We start from the raw sequence: 14,461 nt of genomic DNA, 5'->3' as shown, positions 1-14,461 counted from the left end.
TTGTGCAAAAGAAGTATATACAGGCCTTCCAAAAAGGATTTAACCTTGTGAACCATGGATCCTTGGATAGGTGGATCTAAATCTTCTCTTATTAACACCTCTTACATATCATCCACAAAGTTAGTCATTCGAGTTAAAATTTATGCGGTGTGAACCCCATAAATTTAGTTGAAGGTGGTAAACCCCTCTCTCTCTCTCTCTCTCTCTCTCTCGCTATATATATATATATATATATATATATATATATATATATATATATATATATATATTTGTATGTATGTATGTATGTCTATTTTCCATTCAAATGAGTTTATTTTGGGTCATTAGGAGGAGTGATTGGAACCCTCCTGCCCAAGTTCAGTTCCCGTAAGTGACATGATGAGCTTCGATATAATGGTTTTGACCTTTGTTGTTGAGAATGAATAGTCCGTAAGATTAAAAATATCTAATTTTGACGGCTATAAGAGTTGTGTCCTTTGCACATAACATAGCAAGGCCATATTTCATTCTTATAATAGTTTGTTGTGAACAAGAGATATATTGTATGATGAATTTTGTCCAATTCTCGAGAGGAGATATATAACTATATGTATAAGAAAAATATTGATAAATACCTAATAGTAAGCTTATCTCCCTTAATCAACCATTTAACTTACATAATTCTGCTAGTCGGAAGTTCACATTAAATTATAATTTTATGATGATGTTTTATATAGAGAATGAAAATAGATTTAAAGAATCCATCACGAGATATCCAAAATGTTAAATGAACAAGATTTAAAAATTTATTGATCTACTAAATCAAAAGTTGTTTTCTAAATGAGAATATTTTTACTTATCTTCACATATGTTTAAAATGGCACAAACAAACTCATAGAGGAATAGGTCTTTTTCACCTTAATGCGGTGATACAATTTCAAGTACCATTTAAAACTATGTGGATTCTTATCATTGCTTTTTGATAATTAAATTATTTTTCATTACTCATATTAAATATATGAAAATATTAATTACCTAGTAAATTTTGTAATTATTTTCTCAATGATATTTTTACCAAACACATTTTACAATTTTTATTTTTATTTTTTTATTTGTTGGAAAGTATTTTCCTAGAATTGGTAGTATTGGTCATTGTGTTATGTACCATTTTACGTCCATCTTAATTAATTATCTTAATTCAAGATCTAGAAATCTCTTAAAGAGGTCCAATTTCTTGAGATGCAACCTTATTAGAGTGAAAAAAAATTGATCCCTCTTAACACTTGTTAAATCTAAAATTAAAATAATTATAAATATAAATATTATTTTATTTTATTTTATTTTATTTTTAGATAATTTAATTGAGTAAAAATATTTTATTAATAATAATAATAATTATTATTATTTTAATTTTATATCATTGAGTCAAAATATTACATTACAACCACACTTAAACTAAAATGTTACCATGCTTATTACAGCATCACTTACATGGTTATCTACAGGAAATGACTTAATACAATATCACAATATTATTTGTTTCCTGAAAATTAGTTTTTTTGGTTGGAAATAAGGGGCATGCTGACCATTGTTTTGTTTATAGAATAGAGTTTGAGTGGAGGACGACTTATCATTCAAGCACAAAAAAATATTTTCAAATAAATGCAAATTCAAAACACCTTTTTAAATAAATGCAAATTCACGGACATTTAACATTGGAGCTCACTTGGATTGGATAACGGAAGAGAAACTTTTATCATTTCTCAACCACACTAATTTTTGTTTTTAACGAAATAGGCCTTCCCATACATATACACTCGTCACAGCTGACGTCATATGGATGGTGGGAGTGGGACGGAAAGAGAGTGGGATTCACTTTTTTTTTTTTTTTTTTTACTTTTTGTTGTCCCACAAATCTACATGTACATCCAGTGATGTTTACCGGTCTACCTCCCGCAGTATTCATGTTTCCAGCTGAACCTGCCTCAGTATTCTAATTTTTTTACTCTTGAATCGTGAATTCCTATCCTTAATTATTATTCTATTTTATTTTGCCTCGTAAGCCGTGACTCCCTTTTCCCTATACACAGATACAATGATTCTATCAATGACGACAAGAAAGAATCGACAGTGAAAGTGGCTGCCAGCTTTACGTTATCTCCCTTCTTCAACCCTTTTCTCCATAAATATAAGAGAGCCATGTGACGAGCGCATGATCAGGGAGGTTTGCAGTTTCCATTTGCCTTTCAAATCGAATTAGTTGCAACAATACTCAGGTGAGATCTAAAGTTCATACCTCTGTTTTTCCCTTTGTATAGACTGTATTCTCTTAATTGCTTGGATTGATTCATGTATTGTGTTTTCTTGAACCAAGGAAGAAGATTTTTAAAATAAGCTATTACTAGTACGGCCTATGGTGATGAATTCCAAGGTACCGAAATGGATGTCGCCGGGACCAACGGTATGCTTTCCGAACCGATCAGCATCGCAAAATGAAATAGAAGAAATGGAGAGATGCAAACGCCCCCGGACAGCATTGGAAAGTGAAGGGGACGTGGAGGAATTTCTGGTTTTGTTGGACAGAATTGAAGAAATGAAGAAACATTTGAAAAGAAGGCACATGAATTTCTGTGGTACTAGTTTAAGCGCAGGAGGAGTTATTCAAGCAATAGACGATGATAAGATGTTGATAGCCATGGCCGGCGCGCAGCAGGCACAAGGCTTGTCACATGCCGTCGACAATATTGCTTATGATAAAAGTAGCAGATGGCCCTGGAAACCGTCATTCCAATGGGAGGACTTCAATATAAGTAATTCCGTGTCCGCACAAACAGATTTAAGTGGTCCTGCAGCTACAAGAAAGAATAGAGAGGGAGGAGGAAACATTCAAATTGGTAACAACCTTTTAGAAACGAGATGTTTTCTGGGTCGACGCACGCCCGCTGAATGTTCGAATGATTACGTGGATGATTTAAACTACAAGGAGGACGTAGATGCCTCTCCAGATGTAGAGTTACAGCTATTTCCGATCTAGGAATTGCTGAAACGTCTCTGCCCTGATCTCACTGATTATATGAATGCATTGTGCGCCCTTTGTTTTAAATAATCCAAGTGGGTTTTGAATCACAAATAATACAAGTAGGTTTTGAAACACTTATCTTGATAATCAATTTTCACTCTCCTATGTGTCCTAATTTTAACCGAGTGGAGTAATCTCCCATGATTTCTTTTGGAAATGATTGCTACTCAAGTTAGTAGATGCCTTCTCATTCCTTATGTCAAGGGAAGTGTTGCATCACCCTTTCCAGCTTCGCCTATTCCTTCAGTTGAGTCTGTCTTATTCATTCATTATATATCTTATATTGGTTGAAGATATTCATTATTGCATTTGTTTCAATGCATTTATTTCTATTGACCGTATTCCTAGTGTCTTTGTTTCAATGGATATATTTCTATTGACCGTATTGTTAGTGCTTGATATAGAGGTTTAATACCCACTTTACTCATTGATGATCTAATTGTATTAGTGGGTTGTGATGATTTCCCTTCGGCTGAATGGTTTCTTTTGGTGTTTGACTTCATTATATTTATTCATATTATTAGTAATTTGGTGTTTATTTTCATTATTGGTGGGTTACTTTGTATCTAGTACTTTTATCATTGGTCGGTCACCTTGTATTTAATAGGCATTCGCATCAATATTTTCTGAACAAATGGTTTTTCTCTGGTTGGACTTTAATCCCTTATTATGACATGGAGATCATTGTACTCAATTTTTTTATTGTTGTAGATTCCTTCAACAACTATGTGCGTTTATGGTTTCTTTCCAAATAGTATGGGAATTTCTATTTAGAGCTCATGATCCATAAACTACTGTGGATATTCCATTGGAGAGTTCAAATCTAAGATTAAAAATCCAAGATCTACACTATTTCAATTTTAATTCTCTTTAGATTTATAGATATGTAGACTATTCTTAATATTGTATGCATGTGAATTAAAACTATGGAGAAGATAGAGAGCAACATAAAAAAAACTCACACACATTTGACACAAGATATGACTCAAGAAACCTTTTTGGGAGGGAAACCCAACTGGAAGGTGAGGATTCTCAGCTCTCTTTCTCTAAATGGAAATATGGTTGTGAGTATTATAAAGAAGTATGGCCAGTGGCCCATGGGTTTCTACAGTGCACATGAAATCCTATCCATGTGCTCTACCTCCTATCCCTCTTGGCCATTTTTTACTCAGTGATGAAACAAATGCACTTGAAAGAATGGAACCCCTTTTCCTCCTAATGGTTCGATTACAACACATCCTAATAGCCTACTAGTGGTTAGGTTTAACTACCTCAACTCATAACCCGAGTTACAATATAGACTCTTCTAAGTTATTCTACATCGTAATCACGTGGCTAGCACATTTTTCATGAATAATGGGGCCTCACGTGGCATCCTCGCGAATTATGGTGGTGGAAATCAAAATGTCAACTTTTGAGTGGCATAACTTTCACATACGAGCTCTGATTAAAACGATTATTGCATTGTTTGAAAGGTCTTTGTGTATATAATAGGAAAAGAAAGTATTGCTCGAAATCAACAAGGTTTTACCCCCAGAAAAGGTTGTTTGATGCCTCAAAATGCTCCCGGAAGGTTTCATACACCAATTTGCCAAGCTGGGTCCCGCTAGTGAAAATGGTATTGAGAGTTGATTCCTCCTCTTTTTCCACTCTAAAAGCATCGATATTGATGACAAACAATATAATGATCCAATTTGGATGAACTGATTTCCACTATTATTTGAGTTTCTCTAGGTTTGGGTCGTCATCTTCTTTGTTTTTTTCCCATTTAACTTTGGTAACATTCTAACATTGGTACTATAAGATGTATTATTGATGTATTCGTATATTAATGTACTTATTTTCCCTTAAATGAGGGACTAATAACTTTTAAATTTAGATAACAATGGTGTGTTCTATGCTTAGGCATAATTTACTGCAATGTTCCTTTAGCACCCCAATGACAATTTGTAATTATATCCAGTAGCACTCACATTAATTTATAAACATTGACAGTAAATGCAGATAAAACATATAATCATATGTAGAAGACAAGCCAAGACAAGAGGACACAAGATGTTGCAGATTCCAGGGACAAACCCTAATGTGGGGAAACCCTTTGATAAAAGTTTCTTATTATTCTTCAATAGTTCAATAGAGAGAGAGAGAGAGAGAGAGAGAGAGAGAGAGTACAAATATCATAAATACAAGCCCAAAACAGATATACTAAATCAACAGTCAATGCAGGCTAACCAGAAAGTCAACGGTGGTTAAAGCTACCCTAAATCATCCTCTAATTATCTTGGTCCTTAGCAAAAAATGCGGCCTCCAAAGAGGGTCAAAGTCAAGCCAAAACACCTTGGTCAACCCAAACTAACCTTGATGTAATTGCTATAGTCAAAACAAAAAGTCAACGTTACAGTCAATAAAATCAAACAATCCCCAATCTATTAAAATTTTGTGTCAAAGAATGTGGCCTGAAAAGATCAAAATTTGGCCCAAAAACATAAGTGAACGCTTGGTAAAAGTGTCCAAGTCAACACTGGTCAATGCTGCCCTAATCAAAGAAATTACAACCTCTTGCAATCTGTCTTCCTTCCACAAGTGCAAAGAAGAGAGAACCTCCAAGTGTACGCACCAATCAAGACAAGAGAGAGAAGATGATGTGATGAGATATGAGTGTCCAAATGAGAGAAGGGTCACTCCTATTTATACAATTCGTTGAGGGTGAGGAGACACATCCATTGGGCTTCGTGAGCCTACATTTGACTAAGGCCGACCTTGACAATTTGACCATGAGAAAGAATAAATTCAAAATTAAATTTCTATTTGTGAGAATGAGATGATATCTATATCAAAATTGTAGCTCTTGGAAAGAGGAATCCAATGCAATAATAGTCTCTATCATATGAGATTTTCTAAGGTGGAAGTTGGCCCTAGTTGCCAATTTTAACACTCCCTCTCAACTCGGGAGACTTCCACTTCACATCATTATGCCAACCTGTCATCTTGTACCATCCTGCCATCATTGCATTGTTCTTTTATGCTGAACCATGAAGCAATAATGAAGAAGAAGTGATCGAGAGTGATTCATAAGATCAAACCACTCTCCACTGACAAAATTCAGTCCTTGATCCCGTATCAAGTTGTTGGACACCATGCATCCTAGTCATAGGGAGTACATCAGTACATGATGCGTACCATATTTTGCCAACTCATTGGCCAGATGAGAGGTACTTCCCCTGAGTGTCAAACTCTATGGGTAGGATGTGTATCGGGGCATCAACAAGAGAAGGTGAACCACTCATCCTGCTCATATGCCATACGAGAAGGTGAGCCACTCATCCTATGCATATGTCAATCGTAGGGCAAGGTGAACCGCTCACTCTACATGCATGTGTCCGGGTAGGGGAAGTTTAAACACTCATCTCAAACTCCAAAGCCATTTCCCTCTTGCATTGATGAATGAGAGTGTCATCACTTGTGAGAAAGAGATCATGTACGTAAAGGACCAGAATCAGAGGTTTGTCCTTTCCAACCTTAAAGTATATGTTCAGGTCAGCATCATTTCTTGTAAAACCCAGCTTCATAACATAGTTATCCATCCTCTTATACCAAGCCCTAGGGGTTTGCTTCAACCCATATAGGGCTTTCTTCAACCTACATACATGTGTATCATGATCTTGAACCTCAAACCCCTCGAGTTGTTCCAGATATACTTCCTCCTTAAGAGAACCTTGCAAGAAGGGAGTTTTGACATCCATCTGATGTAGGTTCCATCCTTGCGACGTAGAAAGGGCTATGATTGAATGGATGGTGGTATATCAGGAAACTAGTGCAAAGATCTCGTCATAGTCTACTCCTTCCTTTTGAGAGAAGCCTCAAGCTACAAATATGGCCTTGAAATTTTCAACACTCCCATCAGCTCCATGTTTGATCTTGTAGAGCCATTTCGAAGTGACCACAGACTTGTCCTTCGGTCTAGGAACCACATCCTAGATATCATTCTTCATGATCGACTCATATTCCTTGTTCATCACATCCTTCCAAACATACTTCTTCACAACTTATTAGAATGTACAAGGCTCTAATTGTACAATGGTACTCATGGTAGCTAAGTACCCTTGGTACATATTTGGCTTCTTGCTTTCACGAAATGTCCCTCTCGGTCCAATATGTTTCTCAACATCTTCAAGAGTATCTTTGAGCCATAAAGGTCTTTTTATTGAAGTAGAGGGCTGATATGATTAAGAATATTAGTTTTTTTATGCTAAGATCCTCCTTAGATTAGAAACAAAATGCCATTTATGTGCTTAAGGATTCATGAGTTTTTCAAGTGAAAACTGAGTTTTTACGTTAATTTTATGAGGAATTTTAACATAAACAAGAGACTGAGAAACAACATATAAATGTACAAAAACATCACCAAAAACACATCACAACATGAGAATGATGGAGGAGTTTACCCCTCCTGGGCTACGTCTCCTTGGTCCAGCTTCCAATGGCTTAGGCCTCTCTATTATGCTCAAATGTGTAAAAAAATGTGTTTACAATGCTCAAATGCTTCTAAAACCTGCTCCAATGACTCCAAAATGTCCATAAATGGCTACCTAGCCTCTTTTTCCATATAATTTCATCGAAAACTGGAGAAGTTATGACCTCTCCTAGTTTTCCCACTATTCGCTCTACATTTTTCCAAAAATCCGGTAACAAACTTGCATTTTTGCCCAAAATTCCGCTTTCGGAGTGACAAATTTCCCAATTTTCGGGCAGATTTGTGGGACCGGTAATTGGCCCACTAAAACCCACTAGCAGTTAAATTAAATGTTATACGAGTGTTCACATGTAGGCGGTTACCCCAGGTGGTTAGGCAGTGGCGATCCTCTGAGCTGCCACATATAATGTTGGCAGAGTGCTCACATGTTGATAGTTACCTCAACGAGCAGGCTTCCTTGATGGTTATGGTGAATGCTGGTGATTAAATTTGCAGCATTTACATGGACAGTTGAGTCCACACCCACCCCCAACTATTGCGTCGTTAAACATTAAATATAACTTGCAAACATATGTTGTTCATAACCGCGGTCATGGTGTATTGGCATTTGCGTTTGTTGTGTGTTGGGAGTTTGCGGGTTCGACACCCGCTACCCCCACTCAGTCTATGCAAAATTTTGGTGGCCTCCCGCGCTGCCACGTGGTAGCCTCTGGCTGGGCCACGTGTCAGCCCGTTGTTGGCCATCATTCCAACCAATGCAAATCCACCAAATGGACTTATAAGAAGATGAAACTTGTGACGATGTGATTCATTAATAATTCTTTGACCAAGTAAATGTCCACTTCAATTGCCTATTCAATGCCACATCAGTAGTACAGACTGCTAACTAGGCTATCCTTTTTTTAAAATTCCCTTGATTGACAAATTGAACATAACTCGTTTCTGGGAGCATACGGTGTCGTTTCGTGCGAAACAAGTTGCACCGGATTCAATATGATTACTACTCAATCATTTAGGTTCCACACCATTCTTATGAGTTTCATTTTTTAGCACAATTTTGAGCACCTAATCATTCCTCCCCACTTCAAGCCTTTTGGACCCCAAAAGATCACTTTCAATTGTCCAGCAGGTGAGGGTACAGTTCCCTCACCTTTCCAGTCTTGATCCATTTGGCCTTTGAAGGATTTTTTCCCTTGAGCCCCACTTGAAGATAGTCGACACTTCCTCTTTTTGATGTCCTTGTTATTCTATCAAGTATAGTGTCTTGTTGAATTTTGTCAATGAATTCCGGAGAAAAGTCTTCATTAGATGGAATTTGATCATCCTCTCCTTGATCTTCAATCAAAGGAGGCTCATACAACCTTAAGTTCTCAACATTAACAAGAGAGTAAATTTGCATGTATGAAGGCAAATCTAACTTGAAGGCACTGTTACAAATCTTTTCCAAAATTTTGAATGGACCATATCTAATTGATTTTGACTTTTTACCTTGTCCTTGGAGCCTCTCTTTGCTAATGTGAAGCCAAAATTCAACACCGACTTGGAACTTTTGATCTACACGATGGTTATCATGCCTTACTTTGTACTTGCCTTGGCTCTTTTCAAGTTGTTCTTGAATTGTTTAGTGTATGATTTGAATTTTTTCAATGAACTTTCTTGCTTTGTCTATGTCACTATGACCATCAATAGCAACATCTTTGCCAAAAGTGAAATCCAAAGGAGATTTAGGCAAGTATCCCAAGCATGCCTCAAATGGCAATGTTTGAGTTGAAGGGTGCTTGGCCTGGTTATAAGCATGATGAATATAGTGAAACTATTCATCCCATAACTTAGGATGCTTGTTGCAATACCCACGAAGAATATGTGTCATTGTCATGTTCACCACCTTTGTTTGACCATCTATTTATGGATGAAAAGTTGTACTCTTTTTCAATTTGGTGTGACTCCATGAATCCCCACAAGATTGACCAAAAATTCCCCACAAAGAGAGAATCTCAATCACTAACAATGGATGTGGGCAATCCAAAATGCACCCATACATTCTAAAAGAATAACTGAGCAGTCTGTTCAACTGTAACTTGCTTTTTACATGACATCAAAATACACATTTTGTTGAACCTATCCACAACTACATACAAATAATCATGACATCCTTTTGACAATGGAATACCTCCTACGAAATCCATAGAAACACTCTCCCATGGTCATGGAGGAACCGGAAGTGGTGCGTACAATCCTAACTTTCTATTGTTAGGCTTACTGACTGCACATAATAAACATCCTTAGATACAACATGAGACACTTTCAAGCATACGTGGACAATAACAATACCTACATAGATGTTCCACCGTCTTACACCGAAATTACCAACAATAAGAGAAGTATGTGCCTCTCTTATGATGTTGACTCTTTCTCTGCGTGGAATACAAAGCTTCCCAAGATGGTACAACAAGTTATCATGCAAAATATAATCCAATTCCTCTACTTGGTTATCTTGCAAGCTTGCATAAACATCCTAAAATTCATTGTCTAATTCATATTGCTCAATATAACTTTCATGAAAAAGAGAATTATTCTTAAGTAAAGTAGCTGCACCAATAATAGGCCTAGAGAGAATATCATCAACTTTGTTGTAGATACCTTTCTTATACCCGATTACCAAGTGGAATTGTTGAAGAAAACCCATCCATCGGAAGTGCCTTGATTGTTGTAACATTTATTGAGATTGCAAGTATTGGAATGGTTGATGATTAGTGTGAATGATTGTTTCCCTACCCGTTAAGTAGTGTTTCGACTTTTTCACACTTTGCACCAATGCATACAATTCCTTATCATATGTAGGATAGTTAATCACTGCACCATTAAAAGTTCCAAATGAAAATAGATAGGCTTACAATTTTGCATGAGGACTGAACCCATGTCATAGTCTCTTGCATTAGTCTAAATCTCAAATGGCTGTCTCAAGTCTAGAAGTGCAAGTACTGGAGCTGAATTGATATTTTCCTTCAATGCATCATAGGCCTTTTGTTTTTTCCTCCCCACTGAAAAACCTTTTTCACACTGGTCAATGGATGCAAAGGTGTTGTGATATAAGAAACGTTAGCAATAAATTTCCTCTAATATTGGGCTTCTCCCAAAAAACTTCTTACCTCAGTAACTATCATGGGTCTTGGCGAATTCAAAATGACATCAACCTTCGAGGGATCTATTTTCAACTCACCTCCTCCAACAATATGACCCAAGTAAACTAAAGGGGTTTTTCCAAAATCACACTTTGACATATTAAGATACAATTGTTCTTTCTTCAAGACATCAAGTACTTTTCTCACATGCATGACATGTTCATCACAAGATTTATTGAATGTTAAGATGTCATCTAAGTAGACTAAAAAAAAACTCATCAAGAAATGGCCTCAACACGTCATTCATCACACACATGAATGTAGCAGGAGCATTACATAAACCAAAAGGAATAACTAGCCATTCAAACAAAACTTTTTTTGTTTCGAATGTTGTCTTCCAAATGTCTCCTTTAGCTATTATAATTTGATTGTAGCAACTCCTTAAGTCCAACTTAGTAAAATACTTTGCATCTTTCAATTGATCAAGTAAATTATCCATTCTAGGTAGTGGCTAATAGTTATTTACCATAATTTTTTTCAATGCATGGAAGTCCACACAGATATGCCATGTTCCATCCTTCTTTGGCACCAATAAAATAGGTGAACCACATGGTGAGGAAGATGGCGTGATGCTCCATTTATCCAACAACTCTTGAATTTTCTTCTTAATTTCTACACTTTCCATCACTGACATCCTGTACATGCCAATGTTAAGAAGAGGATAATCTTGCTGCAACTGTATCTCATGTTGGATTCCTCTCTCGGGAGGTAATCCTTTTGGTTCCTGAAACATCTCATCATATTGGTTACTACATCAATGAATTAAGATTTTAATTTTGAATAAAAACCTTTAAAAGCTTCATTATCAAAATCATTCTTGGTTTTGATCATTAGATGCACAAAATTCTTTCTTGAATTCATTAGTCTTTTCATTTGCCCCGCATTAACAAGTGAAAGTTTTAGTTTCTTGCTATGAGATCTCACAATTTATTCTACTCCATCTTTGAATAAATGGTATTTGTTTTCATGTCTATGGAAGATAGCTTTTCTATCATAGAGGTACGGGATGCCCAAAACTATGCCACATATGTCTAATGGAACAACATGAAGCTCCTCTTCATCTATGAAATTTGCAGTAATGGAAAATTCCAGTTTACACTTTCCTGTAACCTGAAACTGTGCATTGTCACACACCCATCCAAGTGGATATGGTTTATCATGTGGAATGGTTTCTAGGTTTATACTTTTCACAATGTTTTCAGAGATAAGATTGGCTTGAGAGCCAGTGTCAAAAAGTGTATCAATTTTGCTATGTTTTGAGATCACCCTTATGTGAAAAGGTTCTATCCTCTTCTTTTCATTTGGAGTTTCATTGTGTGAACTTGAAGTACTAGTACTAGCAATGGATTCTTTTCATTTTATACCCATGGATGTAATTTTAGTTTCAACACCTGAATCGGATCCCAAATCCTATTGAGTGGTTGCAGTTGTGTTTTGTTTTCCCTTGCTGTTGAATTTTTTTGACTCCATTTCGAGATGAAACTTCCAACAATGAGCTTCATCGTGACCCTCTTTGGAACAATGTTTGCATGTTAATGTATCTCCTTCCTTCTTGATAGATGAATTTTTATTTCCCTCCCATTTTAAACCCTTTTCTCTTCCCTTACCCTTAAATGGATTTTTACTACCTTCTTCTGGAGTGTTATTCCCTCTTGCCTCAAGATGAGTGGCTTGCATACACACATGATCTAGATTATTGGGATTAAAAATTAAGATAGTGTGCCTAAGGTAACTATGTAAACCCTCTACGTAATTCAACAATGTGTCTTGTGATCTCAAATCTACACTTAACATTAGAGACCTTTTTCTAAATCCTTGGGTGTAATCTTCTCATTTTGACATTTAAGTTGTCGAAAGTTCTTCCAATTAATGATGGCTTTCTGCATATAACCTAGAGGGTAGAATTTTCTTTTAATTGCAACAATGGAATCAAAATAAGAAATTGAGATCTTACGGTGTTTTTTTTATCTCCTCTTTTGTCTTTGATTCCTGCCATACTAGTGCTACACCCTCAATTCTCAAGGAAGTTAACTGAATCTTTATGTCATCCTCTTGAAGGTTTTGAATTCTTCAATAGAACTCCAACTGACGAATCCAATTATCAAGATTCTTTGAATTACCTAACCATTACACATGGGTAGCTCAAATTTAAGATCAAGTTTTAGTAAGGGTGATTTACCTGTTCCTTTTGAGGTATGTTGGTGCATATGAGTAAGGGTTATGTTAGTGGACGAGGGTGAAGATTCCCGTGAATAAGAAGATGACAAATATGGTGGAGAGGCTGGAGGTTTACCTCCATTTCTATTGCCTTCATTTCCATTACCTCCTCTTGAATAACCTTCTCCTTTGGGAGGTTTGGAGCTTTCACCATGCAACATGGTATTCCTCTCTTCATAGAGGACCTTAACCATCTCTATCACATCTAAGAAAGCCTTCCTAAAGACCTTCTCATCTTTGGTCATTTTTGTAGGTTCTCCTTCATGAGACATGCTCACCGGAGTCTCAACTACAACTAGAGGATGAACTAGTGTTGGAGATTGTGGCAGCCTTTCCCTCCTTCCCCTTGACCCAACTTCAAGGCTTCCAACCAGCTTCCCTTCTCATCTTTTGAGTTTTAACCTTGTAAGAATGACAAACTTGCAAACAGATAAATCATTCTTACACAAAGCAAACCTAGTGCTCTAATACCAAAATGATCTGATTAAGAATATTAGTTTGTTGTGCTAAGGTCCTCCTCAAATTAGAAACAAAATGTTATTCTTGTGCTTAAGGATTCATTAATTTTGCAAGTGAAAATTGAGTTTGTTTGTTAATTTTATGATCAATTTTAACACAAATAAGATACTAAATAACAACATATAAATTTACAGAACATCACCAAAAACACATCAAAACAGGAACATGATGAAGGAGTTCATGCCTCCTGGGCTACGTCTCCTTGGTCCAGCTTCTAATGGCTCTCTATTATGTTCAAATGTGTAAAAAGATGTGTTCACAATACTCAAATGCTTATGCAACATGAGCCAATAAGTCCAGAATGCCCTAAAATTTCTACCTAGCCTCCTTTTGCATCCAAATTGGTCGAAGATTGGAGACGTTATGACCCCTCCTACATTTCCAACTATTTGCTCTACATTTTGCCCAAAATCCAGTAACAAACCAGCATTTTTTCTCGAAATTCCGCTATCAGAGCGACAAATTCCCCAATCTTCGAGCAAATTTTTCGGACCAGTAACTAGCCCACTAAAACCCACCAACGGTTAAATTAAATGTTATATGACTGTTCACATATGGGTGGTTACCCCAGGCGGTTAGGCAGTGGCAGTCCTCTGTGGGGTCACATATAATGTTGGTAGAGTGTTCACATGTTGGCGATTACCCCGATGGTCAAGCTCCCCTAACATTTAAGGTGAATGTTGGTGGTTAAATTTGGAGAATTCACATGGGTAGTTAAATCTGCACCCACCCCCAACCGTTGGAGTATTAAACTATAAATATAACCCACAAACATATGTTGTTAAGAACAACGATCATGGTTTATTGATATTGGCATTTGTTGTGTGTTGGGAGGTCGTGGATTCGACCCCCATCACCTCTACCTAGTCTATGAAATGTTTTGGGTGCCTCCTGGGCTGCCACGTGGTGGCCTCCAGCTAGGCCATGTGTCAGTCTCTGGTTGGCCATCATTCCAACTAATGCAAATCCACCAAATGGACCCGTAAGAAGATGACACTTGTCACATATGAT

At 36.7% G+C, this 14,461-nt stretch overlaps 1 protein-coding gene across 1 annotated transcript; it reads left to right on the top strand.

Moving 5' to 3' along the window:
* Nucleotides 1–2,182: 2,182 nt before the first annotated feature.
* Nucleotides 2,183–3,163, top strand: LOC149152942 (uncharacterized). Its single transcript, XM_089445672.1, has 2 exons — nt 2,183–2,255; nt 2,354–3,163. Exon 2 carries the CDS (start codon nt 2,393–2,395, stop codon nt 3,011–3,013), a length of 621 nt encoding a protein of 206 aa, XP_089301798.1. The 5' UTR covers nt 2,183–2,255; nt 2,354–2,392; the 3' UTR covers nt 3,014–3,163.
* The last annotated feature ends 11,298 nt before the right edge of the window (nt 3,164–14,461 follow it).

This window comes from Pinus tabuliformis, chromosome 9, assembly GCF_031772625.1.
Source record: "Pinus tabuliformis cultivar Carrire ecotype Pingquan chromosome 9, CPIR1, whole genome shotgun sequence".
Taxonomy (NCBI): Eukaryota; Viridiplantae; Streptophyta; class Pinopsida; order Pinales; family Pinaceae; genus Pinus; species Pinus tabuliformis.
The sequence above is the reverse complement of the archived record's forward strand: the minus strand, read 5'-3'. Positions and strand labels throughout refer to the sequence as shown.